Source organism: Bubalus bubalis, chromosome 2, assembly GCF_019923935.1.
Source record: "Bubalus bubalis isolate 160015118507 breed Murrah chromosome 2, NDDB_SH_1, whole genome shotgun sequence".
NCBI lineage: Eukaryota > Metazoa > Chordata > Mammalia > Artiodactyla > Bovidae > Bubalus > Bubalus bubalis.
Genome location: NC_059158.1, coordinates 34,093,021 through 34,108,244, shown reverse-complemented (window position 1 = coordinate 34,108,244; position 15,224 = coordinate 34,093,021). Strand labels below are relative to the sequence as shown.

At 52.5% G+C, this 15,224-nt stretch overlaps 2 protein-coding genes and 1 long non-coding RNA gene across 5 annotated transcripts; 1 reads left to right on the top strand and 2 right to left on the bottom strand.

The window, feature by feature from the left end:
• Nucleotides 1-675: 675 nt before the first annotated feature.
• LOC123329777 lies at nucleotides 676-3,483 on the bottom strand. Of its 2 annotated transcripts, none has more exons than XR_006545326.1 (3): nucleotides 2,562-3,483; nucleotides 2,166-2,219; nucleotides 676-1,857 (listed from the first exon to the last, which is right to left on the bottom strand). It is a non-coding gene; the product is annotated as an uncharacterized LOC123329777 (long non-coding RNA). The 2 variants fall into 2 exon arrangements; XR_006545325.2 differs by having other exon boundaries at nucleotides 2,166-2,788; nucleotides 3,050-3,483.
• A 418-nt stretch (nucleotides 3,484-3,901) lies between these two features.
• HSP90AB1 (heat shock protein 90 alpha family class B member 1) lies at nucleotides 3,902-9,632 on the top strand. The gene is made up of 12 exons (XM_006069300.4): nucleotides 3,902-4,059; nucleotides 5,412-5,558; nucleotides 5,871-6,077; nucleotides 6,172-6,331; nucleotides 6,476-6,609; nucleotides 6,727-7,035; nucleotides 7,385-7,550; nucleotides 7,764-7,954; nucleotides 8,052-8,199; nucleotides 8,324-8,592; nucleotides 8,835-9,168; nucleotides 9,262-9,632. The coding sequence occupies exons 2-12, from the start codon at nucleotides 5,412-5,414 to the stop codon at nucleotides 9,369-9,371; spliced, it is 2,175 nt and encodes a 724-aa protein (XP_006069362.2). The 5' UTR covers nucleotides 3,902-4,059; the 3' UTR covers nucleotides 9,372-9,632.
• A 1,815-nt stretch (nucleotides 9,633-11,447) lies between these two features.
• Nucleotides 11,448-14,858, bottom strand: SLC35B2 (solute carrier family 35 member B2). Of its 2 annotated transcripts, none has more exons than XM_025269104.3 (4): nucleotides 14,705-14,858; nucleotides 13,970-14,166; nucleotides 13,643-13,797; nucleotides 11,448-12,961 (listed from the first exon to the last, which is right to left on the bottom strand). In XM_025269104.3, the coding sequence occupies exons 1-4, from the start codon at nucleotides 14,713-14,715 to the stop codon at nucleotides 12,023-12,025; spliced, it is 1,302 nt and encodes a 433-aa protein (XP_025124889.2). In that variant the 5' UTR covers nucleotides 14,716-14,858; the 3' UTR covers nucleotides 11,448-12,022. The 2 variants fall into 2 exon arrangements, with proteins under 2 accessions (XP_025124889.2, XP_025124894.2); XM_025269109.3 differs by lacking the exon at nucleotides 14,705-14,858 and adding an exon at nucleotides 14,557-14,639.
• Nucleotides 14,859-15,224: the final 366 nt, after the last annotated feature.

Here is a 15,224-nt window from a genome sequence, read left to right as displayed (position 1 = left end):
GGCTCTGAACTTGGGGGGCTGCCTGTTCTGGGGGTTAAGGATCCAGAGCTATGTGCCTGCCAAGTCGCTTCAGTCATATCTGACTCTGTGTGACCCTATGGACTGCAGCCCGCCAGGCTCCTCCATCCATGGGATTCTCCAGGGAAGAATACTGGAGTGTGTTGTCTGTGTCCTCCTCCAGGGGATCTTCCCGACCCAGGGATCAAACTATTACGTCTCCGTCCTTATACAGTCTCTGATGTCCTGATGCCCGCGGTTGTTTGATTCATCCATTGCCCTGTATCTAAACTCCCCTCAGTGGTCCCTTGACCCCCATGAACGACCATTTGCATTTCCTAACTAGAAGTCCCGGAATGAGCAGCAGCAGGGAGCCTCTACCCAGGCTGAATCTGTGTGCCCTGCAAGACCCTACTTTGCTTTAGCTAGATAGGGGGTCTGCAGCACTTTTCTGCAAAAGGTGAGAGGGTAAATATTTAGACTTTGCAAGCTATATGGTCGCCGTCTCAACTATCAGCTCCCTCATTGCAGTGTGAAACAAGCTAAAGCCAACATGTAAGCAGAGAAGAAAGCTGTGTTTCAGTAAAACTTTATGGACACAAATTCAAATTTCATCTACTTTAAAAAATATTTATTTTACTTGGCTGCACCAGGTCTTAGGGTGCAGCATGTGGGCTCTTTTAGCTGTGGCATGTGAGATCTAGTTCCCTGACCATCAGTGGAACCCAGGACCCCTGCTTTGGGAGTGCAGAGTTTTAGCCACTGGACCACCAAGAAAGTCCTCACATACTTTTCACATGCCAAAATACTATCTTTCCTTTGATTTTTTCAACCATTAAACAACATAAAAACCATTCTTATTCACAGGCCATACAGAAGCAAGTGATAAGACCACTGGCTGAGGGCCACAGTTTGTCAATCCTTGCTTCATTTGGCGGCCCTCCAGGTAGCAGAAGGTGAGGCTGGGTCTTTGAGGCCTGGTTGGAAATAAAGGGTATCTTGGGAACATCAAGGATTGCAAATGCTGCTGAGAACAGACTTCTGGGGATCGGGGGTTGGGGGCGGTCAAGTCATCTTTAACAGCCTTCAGTGGCTTCCCTGACCCTAAGTTAAGGTCAGAACTACTCAGCATGGCATTGTGACCCTATGTGACCTGATTCCTGCCTGCTGGGCCACTTTCAGTGACCCCTGCCTCTCTGGGCTTCCCTGGTAGTCCTGGGCTCAGATGGTAGAGCGTCTGCCTGCAATGCGGGAGACCCAGGTTCAATCCCTGGGTTGGGAAGATCCCCTGGAGAAGGAAATGGCAACCCACTCCAGTATTCTTGCCTGGAGAATCCCATGGACAGAGGAGCCTGGTGGGCTATGAGTAGCAAAGAATGGGACACGACTGAGCAACTTCACTTTCTTTCACTTTTACTTTGCCTCCCTTGAGGGTTCCTGGTCCTTCTGTCAGGGCTGTGCCTTCCCCATGCTTTCCCTGTGCTGGGGGTAGACCTGTGCCAGCCACCTTCCCCAGGCTGAGCTGGGAACTCAGGTTTCTCCCCTGCTTTTAGCTGCTCTGATTCACAACTGGTCTGCTGCAGCTCCCCCCAGTGGGCTGACGGCTTCTTGTCTTGTTTCCACATCTCCGCGTGGTAAGGCAAGGCTTACAAGTGGGGCTTAGTGAGTTTCGGTGAGCTGGAGAGGTCATCCTGGGAGGCTTCCAAAAGAGAAATCAGAATTTCTGTGCTGGTGATGAGACTTGAGATTTTCCCATTAGGAACCCCCTGAGGAATTTTGGTCCCGACACTGGTCCACAGGAGTGATCTTTGTTCTGCTTCCGGCTTAAGTCTGGGAAACAGCATCCGCACTACTGGACTTCTGCAGCAGGGGGCACGGGAGTTAGTGGAGAAAAGGCTCTGAGCTGACCCACCCAGGGGTACTCTCTAAAGCCTTCCTCTCCCACTTTCTAGGTGTGCAGACTCACTCCCACCTCTAAACAGGACTGTGAAATACTGTGCATGCTGTTGTGAACCAGGGAGCAGGTGTTTAATTAACCAACCCCTTCTGTACATAGGAAGGGCAGGTGCACTGGTGGGGGTGATGCTCCTGGTTTGAGGTTTCCATCAGGAACAGAGCAGCCGGGGGCCCCTCCTAGCAGCAGCGCCCACGCCCCTTCCCACACTCACTGACTTCTCCCAGCCACAGGCTTCTCCCAGACCGTAATGAAGAGAAGTAGAAGTCTATGGAGAGATGAAATTGAGGTAATGGGGGCGGAGCTGTTGAGGTCTGGAGTGTGGGCCAAGGAGAAGGGAAGGAAGGGTCCTTTGTTCCCTGGAACTCAACATATGAACAAAGAAAATGTGAAAGAATGAGACTGGGCGCCAGGGCTGCTAAGGGAGGTCCGCGGGTGGGTGGTGGGGGAACCTCTCCCCAGGATGCCAGGCACCGACAAAGCAGGCCACGAAGGGAGTTGCTGGACATCCACAAGGTCACAGCGTAGGGAGGGGCCATTCTCTTCTGGAGGGGAATCTGCGTAAAGGAGGCTTCAGATATAAGGCCTTGGAAAAGTAAGGCCAGCTCACCAGCTGGAGGGCACGCAAACGGGGCAGAGACATCAGAGGAGGGCGTCCCTCTGGCACTCCCTGGGCAGGCCCATGGCCTTGAGGCTCCGGCGCCACAGCCGAAGGGGAACGACTTGGTTCTGGCACCTGGAGCGGGCCACACTCTGATCAGCGTCCTCATGCTGCCTCCAAGAACTCCTGCCATCCTGCAGGAGTCCTGGGAGACCCGACTTCCCAGATCTAGGCAGCTGCAGGAGGAGGGAAGAGGGTGGGAAAAAAATAGAAAAAGGAAGCCAAATTGAGAAACAACTCGATATGCAAGTCTCTGCGCTCCCTCACCTGTGGGCGGCTGCAGAAGCTGGGGGTGGGGGGTGGGAGCGGTCCGTCGGATAAGCGACCCCATCCCCAGAGTCTGCTCTCTGAAGGTGGTACCCTCAGAACCGCCCCACCGGCCGGTGTGCTGTGTGATCGAAAGGGGGAGAAGTGGGGTCATCCCGGCTCCACCCTACCCCGGACGCAGTGCCGGGCTAGCTGGGCCTGGCGGGTAGGGTAATGCGCCACCTCTGCAGTTTCCTGGAGGAAATGAGGGTATAGCCCACTTGGCCCCCAGGCTCCCAGCAGTGCGGTTGCGGGGCGGAGCCGCCGCAGAGGCACAGCCCAGGCCGCAGAGGGCGGGGCGGGGCCTCGAGGGAAGGGGCGGGGCAGGGCCGCCCTGGCCGGTCTGGAAGCTGCTGGAAGTGTCGCAGCACCGCCGCCCTGGCTCCTTCCGCCGCGTGTGCAGGCAAAGAGTCCCCTTGCCGGCTGGAGCCAGCGCCCGACCCGCAGCAGGAGCCACGCCTCACGGCGAAACGCTGGCCCGCCCCCGCGAGGGCCTGTATTCTGGGCATGCCCACGAAGTGGGACCTCTTTAATTCCGCAACGCTCGCGGGAAAGACCCCTTTCCCGTATCAGGCAATTGGAGTATCTGTAGGGCAGCTTCTAATGAGGAGGTCGAGCCGCGGAGCGTAGGGGGGAGAGGGTGACCCCTGTTTAGGCTTGGACCTTAGTCCCGAGGCTGGGACTCTCGGGAGTGGAGACGCCTGCCCTGCAGGTTTTTACAGAGGTTAGTGGGGGAATCCTCGCCTTTAGTTCCACCGCTTATGTTATATGAGCACTCCCAACATATGTTTCTGATGGTGTCCTGTTTTAGGAGCGCGGAGACGGGGCTGTGAACAAGAGTAAATACGTGTACTCTCAGGGCCGGCGGCTCCCGCCTTTCACGGTCCCCTCCCCTATTTTGGACCGTGACGTCAAGATGGGCGGGCGGGCGGCGGCAGGTGCGCGGCCGACAGGCATCCTCCTTTAAGGCGGAGGGATCCGGGGGCGGGCAGCTGGGTGGTGCTTCGCCTTATATAAGCCGATTGGGGGCACACAGCCGTTCTCTTGAGTCACCCCCGCGCAGCCTTCTTGCGGTGCGTGAGCCCGAGGCAGCTATTGCCCGCTTGGTGGTCTTTAGTACCTGTGATTCTTATCCTTGAAGGTAAGGCTTCGGTCTCATTTGGGCTTTTCAGGTTAGCTTGTTCTTTCGCGTTGCTTTCGGCCCACTCGTCCTTTCCGAGACCTACATCTCGTGTTGGGGCGGATTCTGGCGTAGCGCTCCCATTTCTTCTCTTGGGGGAGGGCTTGGAGCGAGCTATTGAGTTTACACTCGTTTCTGTGGTTGGCGGCGGGGCTGCTTTTCCGCAGCTATTAAGCGTTGTTTTGTGGGGCCGCAGAATGGGGCGCGGGGTAGGCACTGCACGTGGTGGCCGCGCCGGCCCGGGACGCTGCCATGCTTGCCTCTCCACTTCCGGACGCGGCTACGGGGCGCCGGAGGGTCCCCGAACGGGGTGGGTGGGCGCGCCCGCTGTGACTCAGCAAGGCTGGTCATTACCAGGTTTTGCCACTTGTTCTATCGGACACAATTTTTTTAAAGTCCTTTTGTTCGGGGCTTTTCCGTGAGGGTCTGCGAAGAGCTCCGTTTTCGGTCGCCGGCGGCGTATATCTTGCTTCTTCCATCCTTCTAGATCTTTCCTTCGTCTCGGTGGAGGAGGGGCTGTTGAGCGGAGGGGGCAGGCTCTGGGATTCGTGGGCACGTCCTTTCCCCCGCCCCTCTCCGAGAGCTGAGATTGTTCTGGAAGCTTCTGGAGCCCGGCGCCCCGCCCTGGTGCCCGGATGTTGGGGCGAAGGGAGGCTGCGCGGTGGCGCCCCCTCCTCGCGTGGTCGACGCATGTCCAGCCGTGACGAGAGTCGGCCCCGCAGACTAAGGGCACCATCTTAGTGTTTGGTTTGGTCTTGAGCTTCAGTCACGTGTGCAGAGGGGTCACGATGGAGCCCTTTCTTTATCGGTTCTTTGTCTGTATAGCCCACCTGGATAGGCATCCCGCCAATCTCGAGTTAGCTGTCCCTACTACGGGAAGCAGCAGTACCGTATTATCTCCTTGGAGTTACCTAATGGGAGGACAGTTTTAAATCATTGCCCTTTAATGTGAAACCTGTTAACCTTGAAGGTGGAACTAGAGTCAGTAATTTGCGTATTTAAATATGTGTGAATTTACCTGCTTTCGAGATACCTGGGTTGGAATGCCTAACAAACTAGATTGTGCTGATCTATGATTCACTTAACAGGAGTTTGGCTTCAAAATACCTTACAAGAAACATTAATGCAATTTGTTCAATGTGTTAGGCGCGCCCCTTGCCCCATTGTTTCTAAGGGTGCTGCCTGAAATTGATAGAGGGGAAGATTTTCCAGTCTTAGTACCCAGCTCAAAACAGTTTGAATAGAGTCTCTTCATGTGTATCGTGGCTGATGGTGAACTTGAGGAGTCTTAAATTCTTGCCTTTTTATTTTAGATGCCTGAGGAAGTGCACCATGGAGAGGAGGAGGTGGAGACATTTGCCTTCCAGGCAGAAATTGCCCAACTCATGTCTCTTATTATCAACACCTTCTATTCCAACAAGGAAATTTTTCTTCGGGAGTTGATCAGTAATGCTTCTGATGTGAGTGCCCTGAATGTCTTCATTGACGTTGGTTTTTTGTTTCTCAAGTACTCCAAGAGAGGGAAAGTGGGGGTGGTTTGGCATTTTGTGGTGTTACTGATAAAGGTGATACAAACTTAACTGCCGTTCCAAAAAGTATTGCCTTGCTTTCTGTGGATAGATAGGATACTGTAACCCACTGGATGTCATTCTCAACCTACAAGCTAAAGGAGTAATCAGAATTAGGGTATTTGGGGAATTTAAAAAAATTTCTTTTGGGTGAGATGGGTTTTGAGGAAGCAGAATTGTAAAACTGCAATTTTGTACTTTCAGGCCTTGGACAAGATTCGCTATGAGAGCCTGACAGACCCTTCCAAATTGGACAGTGGTAAAGAGCTGAAAATTGACATCATCCCAAACCCCCAGGAGCGTACTCTGACTCTGGTAGACACAGGCATTGGCATGACCAAAGCTGATCTTGTAAATAATTTGGGAACCATTGCCAAGTCTGGCACTAAAGCATTTATGGAGGCTCTTCAGGTACGTGGTTGGTTAGGCACACCCCATTTATGTTATTGGTGTTTGCTTTGCCATTTCTTTGAAACTTGAGTTTGACTTTTTTTAACTTTGGCAGGCTGGTGCAGACATCTCCATGATTGGGCAATTTGGTGTGGGCTTCTACTCTGCCTACCTAGTGGCAGAGAAAGTGGTTGTGATCACAAAGCATAACGATGATGAACAGTATGCTTGGGAGTCTTCTGCTGGAGGTTCCTTCACTGTCCGTGCTGACCATGGTAAGTTGGCTTTCCTGTTAAAGTGTCTGGATTAGAATTCTGGGGAAACAGAAATGAAGATCTTGAGTATTGTATGTGTAAAGCAGTTATAGTTTTGCGTTTATTTATTTAGTTTTTTATATTGTTCTGATTAATTTTTTCTAGGTGAGCCTATTGGCCGCGGTACCAAAGTGATTCTCCACCTGAAGGAAGACCAAACAGAGTACTTGGAAGAGAGGCGGGTCAAAGAAGTGGTGAAGAAGCACTCTCAGTTCATAGGCTATCCCATCACACTTTATGTGAGTATGGACTGGTAACTCAGGTGCAGGTAACTGATGCTTTAGAGAATTGCATGGACTTTGGGGGGTTTTTTTTGCCTTTTTGTACTCTGAAACTGTCATCTTTGATACTTACAGCTGGAGAAAGAACGTGAGAAGGAAATCAGTGATGATGAGGCTGAAGAAGAGAAAGGTGAGAAAGAAGAGGAAGATAAAGATGATGAAGAGAAGCCTAAGATTGAAGATGTGGGCTCAGACGAGGAGGATGATAGTGGCAAAGATAAGAAAAAGAAGACAAAGAAGATAAAGGAGAAGTACATTGATCAGGAAGAACTGAACAAGACCAAGCCCATTTGGACCAGGAACCCTGATGACATCACCCAGGAGGAATATGGAGAGTTCTACAAGAGTCTTACCAATGACTGGGAAGATCACTTGGCAGTGAAGGTAAGAAGTCTGGCTTGTTGGCTCAATAGGAGGTGCTGATACGGACAAATGGAACTTACCCAACTGGTTGCTAGCTGGGAACTGTGAATGCTGAGTTTATTTGCTAATGGATCCTTCCAGGGTGGAGAAATGACATCTTCCCCGTGACCTGTCTCTGGCGGCTTTACCCACCTGGAGTCTTTGACCCAAAGGTTATACAGTGCTGGTAGTTAGATTCACTTAGGGCATTAGGGCTTAAATTTTCTCTACGGGGATAAGAAGGTTTTTGTTTCAAATAACTGGACATTTTGGTATTGGGACCAAAAGCCACTCTTGAGTACATAGTTGGCTTATCTTGGATTTCTTTCAGCACTTCTCTGTAGAAGGTCAACTGGAATTCAGAGCACTGCTGTTCATCCCCCGTCGGGCTCCTTTTGACCTCTTCGAGAACAAAAAGAAAAAGAACAACATCAAACTGTATGTCCGCCGTGTGTTCATCATGGACAGCTGTGATGAGTTGATTCCGGAATATCTCAGTGAGTATCTTTTTGCCCTAATGTAGTTTGTTTCAGCGTTCTCAGGGGGACTGGAGTCTTTACCTTAGATTAAGGATCCTTTGCAGCCCAACAAGTGAAAGTTTGGTGAGAAAATCGGTCCTTCTGTTGAATCCAGACGACCTTATGTACCTTTTATCTTTATCCCCGCCACTCCTGTATCTTTAAAACCCAGCTTCCATATTTTGATTTCAGACTTCATCCGTGGGGTGGTTGACTCTGAAGACCTTCCCCTGAACATCTCCCGAGAAATGCTCCAGCAGAGCAAAATTTTGAAGGTTATTCGTAAGAACATTGTTAAGAAGTGCCTTGAGCTCTTCTCTGAGCTAGCGGAAGACAAGGAGAACTATAAGAAGTTCTACGAGGCATTCTCTAAAAATCTGAAAGTAAGCAGCAAGTACTAGCTTAATAGTTTTTTTTCATTCGGTTAGAGGATAAGAAGTTATTTCCTAACAAAATGATTTTTTTCCGCTACCCATAAAGCTTGGAATCCATGAGGACTCCACTAACCGGCGACGCCTTTCTGAGCTGCTGCGCTATCACACGTCCCAGTCTGGAGACGAGATGACTTCTCTCTCAGAATATGTGTCTCGCATGAAGGAGACCCAGAAGTCCATCTATTACATCACTGGTGAGTTGGAACCTGGGTCTGATCAAAGCCTTTTTTTATAGGTGTGGGGAGAACACTTAAGGGTCCTGGGGAACTGGCAGGATGAGGCATTTTGGCCCTTGAGTCACACTGAGTAATCCTACAGGTGAGAGCAAAGAGCAGGTTGCCAACTCCGCATTTGTGGAGCGCGTGCGGAAGCGGGGCTTTGAGGTGGTGTACATGACGGAGCCCATCGATGAGTACTGTGTACAGCAGCTGAAGGAGTTTGATGGGAAGAGTCTGGTCTCTGTGACCAAGGAGGGCCTGGAGCTGCCCGAGGACGAGGAGGAGAAGAAGAAGATGGAGGAGAGCAAGGCAAAGTTTGAGAACCTCTGCAAACTCATGAAGGAGATCCTGGATAAGAAGGTGGAGAAGGTAAGCCGTTATGAAGCTATCTTGTTAGAGATGCCTTCAGAGTGGTTTCCTTCCATCTTTGGCTGCTAGTTAGTGGTTTAGGCAGCCTAATTTGTTCAGTGCCCTCCTACTTTTTATTCTAAGGTTGGTATTTTTATAGAACTTACCAAAGATAAGGCATCGTTTCCCCAAAAAGTAGACAGAAGCATCTTGGCCTTGAGGTGGTAATTGGAAATGTAACGAGTTTTTCTGACTGCCCTCAGGTGACGATCTCCAACAGGCTCGTGTCGTCACCCTGCTGCATCGTGACCAGCACCTATGGCTGGACTGCCAACATGGAGCGCATCATGAAAGCCCAGGCGCTTCGCGACAACTCGACCATGGGCTACATGATGGCCAAAAAGCACCTGGAGATCAACCCTGACCACCCCATCGTGGAGACCCTGCGGCAGAAGGCAGAGGCGGACAAAAACGACAAGGCCGTCAAGGACCTGGTGGTGCTGCTGTTCGAAACTGCACTGCTCTCCTCTGGCTTCTCGCTTGAGGATCCCCAGACCCACTCCAACCGCATCTACCGCATGATAAAGCTCGGCCTGGGTGAGTGCCCTTGTCCTTTCAAGTAGCAAGGTGTATCGGGCGCATTTGAAGGCTTTTGGGGCGTATCTGAAGTGGTTTCTTTCCTGCTCTTAGGCATCGATGAAGATGAAGTGACGGCAGAGGAGCCCAGCGCTGCTGTTCCTGATGAGATTCCCCCCCTTGAGGGTGACGAGGACGCCTCTCGCATGGAAGAAGTAGATTAGGAGTTTCCACCTGCAGACTGCTCCCTCTGTATAGCGTCCCCATGGCTCCTGCAGCAGCAGCAGCCCCAGTGGCCCTGGCCCATGTGGTTCCCTCTGCCGATGTCTAGTGGTTTTATTTCTGTCCTTCTAAGGCAGGATACATGGACCTCAAGCCCTATCCTTCCACGTTTGACATGGGGTTTGAATGTTGTGTGTTGTGTTTTTTTTTGTTTATTTTGTTCTGAAATTAAAGTATTAAAGAAGATGCAGGTTTTTTACACAGTTCTGCTCTCGTAGATTTAAGTATATACAGTGCTGCCTTTGGAGTTATCCTTTATGTATCCCTTCACAAATCTTAACCTGCCATTATTCTGAGTAGATAACATGGTACATAAAGTGAAAGTCAGTGTTGCTCAGCCATGTCTGCTCACTTTTGTCTGACTCTTGAGACCCCCAGGAATATACACTCCATGGAATTCTCAAGGCCAGAATATTGGAGTGGGTAAGCCGTCCCCTTCTCCAGGGGATCTTCCCAACCCAGGTCTCCTGCATTATATGCAGATACTTTTTATCAGCTGAGCCACCAGGGAAGCCCAATTATGGTACATAGGAAGATATTAAAACCATCACCAGTAAATTCAGAAGTCATAAAAACAAAATGAGACACAAAGTGGGAGAAAATAATTGCAAATGATGCAACAGACATAAGCTAAATTTCTAAAATAGCTCATTGAACTCAATGCAGTCAAAAAACGGGCAAAGAACTAAATAGACATTTCTCTTAAGACATAGGTGGCCAGTAGATGCATGAAAAGATGTTCAAGATGCTAGTTTGAGAAATGTAAAACAAAATTGTACATGTACTATCACAAATGGGTCTGAATGGCCATCATTTAAAAGCTGCAGTAACATGCTGGAGAGAGTGTAGAGAAAAGGGAACCTTCCTATGCTACAGGTGGGACTGGATTCTCTTGGTCCAAAGTTGGTGCAGCCACAGTGGAAAACGTTCCTCAGAAAACTAAAAAAGGCAATCCCACTCGTGGACATAACATCCAGAGAAAACATCAAATAAAAAACCTACACCTCTGCGTTCACAGCAGCTATGGACAGTAGTCAAGAGTGGACGCGTGGTCACTGGTAAGGAAGATGTACACTGTGGAATGCTACTCAGCCATTGGGAATGAAGTGACGCCATCTGCAGCAACATGGATGCCACTGGAGGTTATACTAATAGGGAAGACATAGCACTTGATAACCACCTGTGTGGGATATATGTGGAAAATACAACATGAATCTGAATTAAGTCATGAACAACAGACTGGTGGTTGAGTGGGGGCATTACCGTCAGCTGGCCAAAGTGTTCCTATGTAGAAGTCCTACAGAGAACTATATTCAGTATCTTATAAACCATATGGGGAAAAATACTGTAAAACAGTCACTGCTGTACAGCAGAAATTAACATTGTGAATTAGCTACAATTTTTTCAAAATAATGATAAACACTGAATTTAAGTGGTATAGTGGTAAAGAACCCACCTGCCAATGCAGGAGACGGTAAGAAACGTGAATCCAATCCCTGGGTTGGGAAGATCCCCTGGAGGAGGGAATGGCCACCCACTCCAGTATTGCTGCTTGGAGAATTACATGGATAGAGGAACCTGGCGGGCTATGGTCCATAGGGTCACAAAGAATTGAACACAACTGAAGCAACTTAGCACAGAAGACTTTCAAAAGTCCCTTTCCTAAGCTTAGCATATACAGACAATTTTCCACTCAATTTGAGTTTACTATGGTAGTACAAAAGCATACATTCAGTGCTTTCTGAGTTGATCTTTCCCTGGGCTGACAGTATGAGGTAGCTTCACTGGTGGTGCTGGGCACTGAGCTGCAGTTTCCAGTCAGCCACCAGGCCACAAAAAAGGACAAAGAAATGGCACATGTTAACAACCACTGTGTTGTTCACTTTCAGTATTTAAACAAGTTAAACATTTGACACTTGTAAAACAGAGACTGTAGGCTGTTCTGAGCTAATGGAAGTTTTAAGTATCTGAAGTTGAATGTTTGTACTTGGTCAACCAAAACACAGGACCAAACCCACTGCAGCAATTTAATTTAATAAAATAAGAGCAAAAGTTATATTTCCAAAGTACCAAAACCTGCAACTGATTCATAGGGCAGAGCCTAGGGATCCAGGAGCAGGGGGGCTGGTGGTGCTGGGCAGGATTCCCAACCCCTCGCCCAGCACAGCACCATCATTCACTTTCTCTCCTGGGAAAGCAGCATCGGGAGCCTACACTTGTGCTTCTCTCACCAGAGGAAGAAATGCATGTCTCAGAGTCTGAAAGGGTAGTAGTCAAGGTAGGGGACAAGCACAGGTGAGGCACTAGCAGAGCCTCCAGGGCAAGACTTCGCGGAACCAGAGGAGGGAGGGGCTTCGGAAGGCGCCTCCACCTTCTCAGTCCCCCACTGTTCTCTCCACCCTGGGGAGAATCCTGCCCACTGGAGGCTGGGTGACAAGGCAACAGGGAAGGCCGCCTCCTGGGCTCCCTGCCCCCTGCTGCAGCGCTGGTCGAGAAACCTGCATTTTGCCCGGGGGGCCAGCTGCCTCCAAGGAGAGACAGTAGGAGAGGAAAAACTGGTACAGTAAGCGGGTCCCAGTCATCCCTTGGGCCCTCAAACCTTCTGCACAGATGACTCGACTGGCATGGCCTTCTTTCCCCGCTGCTTTAGACGGCCCCGGGCATAGACCCGGAGCAGGAGGGCAGCAAAGACCACAGCCACTCCCAGGCCCCCCACCACAGTGACAGTGTGGCCATAGAGGAGGCAGGAAAGGAGGATGGCGAAGGCCTGGCGGAGGGTCATGATGATGGTGAAGACGGCAGCCCCAAACTGCCCGATGGTGTAGAAGATGAAGAGCTGGCCACACGCAGAGCAGATGGAGAGCAGCAGGGTGTGCGCTGCAAACTCGCTGTGTCGCCCCATGAAGCGGATGCCCTCCAGGAGGGCCCCCTGCTCCAGCAGGGAGCCCACCGTGAAGAGGCAGGAGAAGAGGTTGACCCCAAACATCATCTGCACCGATGACATCTTATAGGCGAACAGGGCGTCCTGCCAGTTGGAGGTGAAGCTGTCGAAGGCAATGTAGCCTGCCAACAGGATGAGGCCTGAGAGCGTGGTGGCCGGGGAGCTGTGGGGCTCCGGTCCGCTGGACAGCAGGAACATGCTGACCCCAATGGAGATGAGGCCAGCTGTCAGATATTCCCAGTGCTCATAGCTGCGCCGAGACACCAATTTTCCCATCAGCATAACAGGGATCACCTTGGAGGCCTTGGCCAGCACCTGGGTGGGGAAGCTGACGAACTTGAGGGCTTCGTATTGGCACCAGCTGCTGAGCACATTTGACAGGCTGGCAAAGGAGTACCGGTACATGGGTGCCCCATGTCGGGGCTGCTTGCATAAGATGCAGTAGACGCCAGCCACCATCAGGGCCAGGATGCGGTTCATGAGCACCAGGAACTGAGAGTCCGAGAAGCGCTCGCCTGGAGATGTGGCCGTGGCCCCGTAGCTGCGGGTCATCACTCTTTCCTGCAGCACTCCCCACGTCAGATAAGACACCTTGATGGGGCAGGGCAGAGACAGCAGAGAAGATACTCAAGAGAAGGAAACAGCAGGCAGGCCCCAAAGCATCCTGACAACCTCCTCCTTTCTCAGGATGATGTTGAGAATTATTCAAATGGACAGATAGCTCTCTGTAGTAACTACAAGTTACTTGCCTCTTCTCTCCCAAACCTGGACTCACCTTGTTGAGAATCAAGTGTTGTGTGAAACACAATGACTAATGCTTTAAGACTGACCAGACCCTGTTTGTCCCCAGAGTAGGGTATGTCAGAGCTGACTCCATCCAAGTATTTTCTTTTCTATTTCCAACCAATTCTGGGGGTCTAGACTTCTTAACGAAGATCGGACACCCGTGAGTTCAACTTAGCATATTGGAAACAGAAGTGTCCACTCCAACATGCCGTGGGGTTAGTGTCCCTCTCACATGCAGTAGTGGGGGAAGGCTGAAAATTTTATCAGTCCATTTACGGTATATTTACAAGAGGAAGGGAGAAATCACGGAGGGTAGAGAGAGGAGGAAAGAAAAGACAGTGCTTCCTCCAACCACCCCTAAGATGATGGTATGCCTCTGGGAGAACACACAACACAGCCACCAGCGAACTGTTGGGACTGGAGGGGTGAGACCGCTGGCTCCTCGGGGACCCCACCCAGGGAAAGCCGCAGAGCCCACCTACCTACCTGGAGCCCCGAGGCACAGAACAGCAGCTTCAGGGCCTGCCAAGTGGGACTGGTCTCCGCTGGATCTGCCCGGGCAGCCAGGGGAATCTCATCCGGGGCCTTGGGCTCATTGCCAAACACACAAGTTTTCACCAGGGGGAAGCAGAGACCCCTACCTGGAGAAAGTACACAAGGGGAAACCGAAGCTTTTCCCTAGCACTGCAGCTTCCCCACTGCTGCCAGCCCGCCCTGCCTCGCTTGCCAAAGCACATCCCCTTTGCACCGCCGGCCAACTCTCCTAATTTTTAATCTAGAGTAAGCACACTTCCCCACCCTTTCCCCACACACCTGTTTCCAGGTAGTTCTTCCGCCTGAAGTACTGCACCAGCAGGTAGCCAGGCACCATAAAGCTTGCATAGCCAGCCGCGTTCACCAAAAAGCGGAAGAACCAGAGCTGAGTCCACGACTCCGGAGGGGCTTCGGGGTTCTTCTCCCCACCTGCCCCCAGGGAGGGGAGCGCAGCCAGCACCACCACTGCCCACCACCTGCGGGCACGGCGGGCACAAAGATCAGAGTACAGCTCCTCACCCTCTGGGCCCTCCAGGGGGACGACACCGGAGAAGGGCCCGGAGCCTCCTCCCCGCCCCCCTCAGCTGCAGCCCAGCACGGACAAAGAGCCTCTCTCTCTCCTGGGGGCGGGGGTGGGGGGGCGGCGCGGGCCAGGCTGGGCTCCCTCCGTCCCCAAGAGCGGACCCGCCCCTCCGGCCACACAGGTTCCCTCTGTTCCCTCCAGCGCCCGCCGGCCGCTCCGGTTAGAGGCGCGGCGCCCCCCGGCCCCGCCCTCGGGGCTCCCGAAGCTCCAGGGTCCCTCCCGCGACTTCTCTCCCGACCCTCCTGGAGCCCCCGAGGAGCACAAGGCCACGGCGCACCCCCACCCGCGCAGGCTCCGGGCGGCTCTAGGCCGGCCACCGGCCCGGGAGCCAGGACCCCGCCCGGCCCCCCGCGCGCTCGGAGGAGCGGCGGTCACGTGTCGCGGGGCTCGGTCACGTGGGCTCGCCGCTCCCCCCACCCTCTAGTCCCCACCTGGGGTCCATGGTCCCGGCTGCGTGGGGCGGAGGAGGGGCCGGGGACTGCGGGGCCCCGGGCCGCGCGCTCCCTCCGCTCCCACTGTGGCCTCCAGGAGCCGCCGGCCAGCGGAAGTGCAACGCTCTTCCCGCCTCCCTCCCGCGGCCCCCACTCCGCCCCCGGCCGTGACCACGCAGCGCCCTGGGCCGCCGCTGTGCCATAGCGCCCCCTCGCGGCCCGGCGGGAGCCGCGGCTCAGCGCGCGGGAGCCCGGCTGCTGTGTCGCTGGGGAAGCGGGAGCTCCAGCCCGGTGCCGCCTCCGCTTCGTTATCGCCCGCAGCCCTGTCCACCGGTCTGGAGGTGGCGGTGACCACTGCCATCCTAGGGACGCGGATATGGAGGTTCTGCATTCCAAGTATATTCCCGTTATGTTACCGTTTTAACATCCCCCTTATGTTACCGCTTCCCCGTTTTCTGGCAGGAAGATGTCTACTTGGTTTGGGGGCTTGGGCTAGCAGTTTTGTCCCCCCTATCCCCAT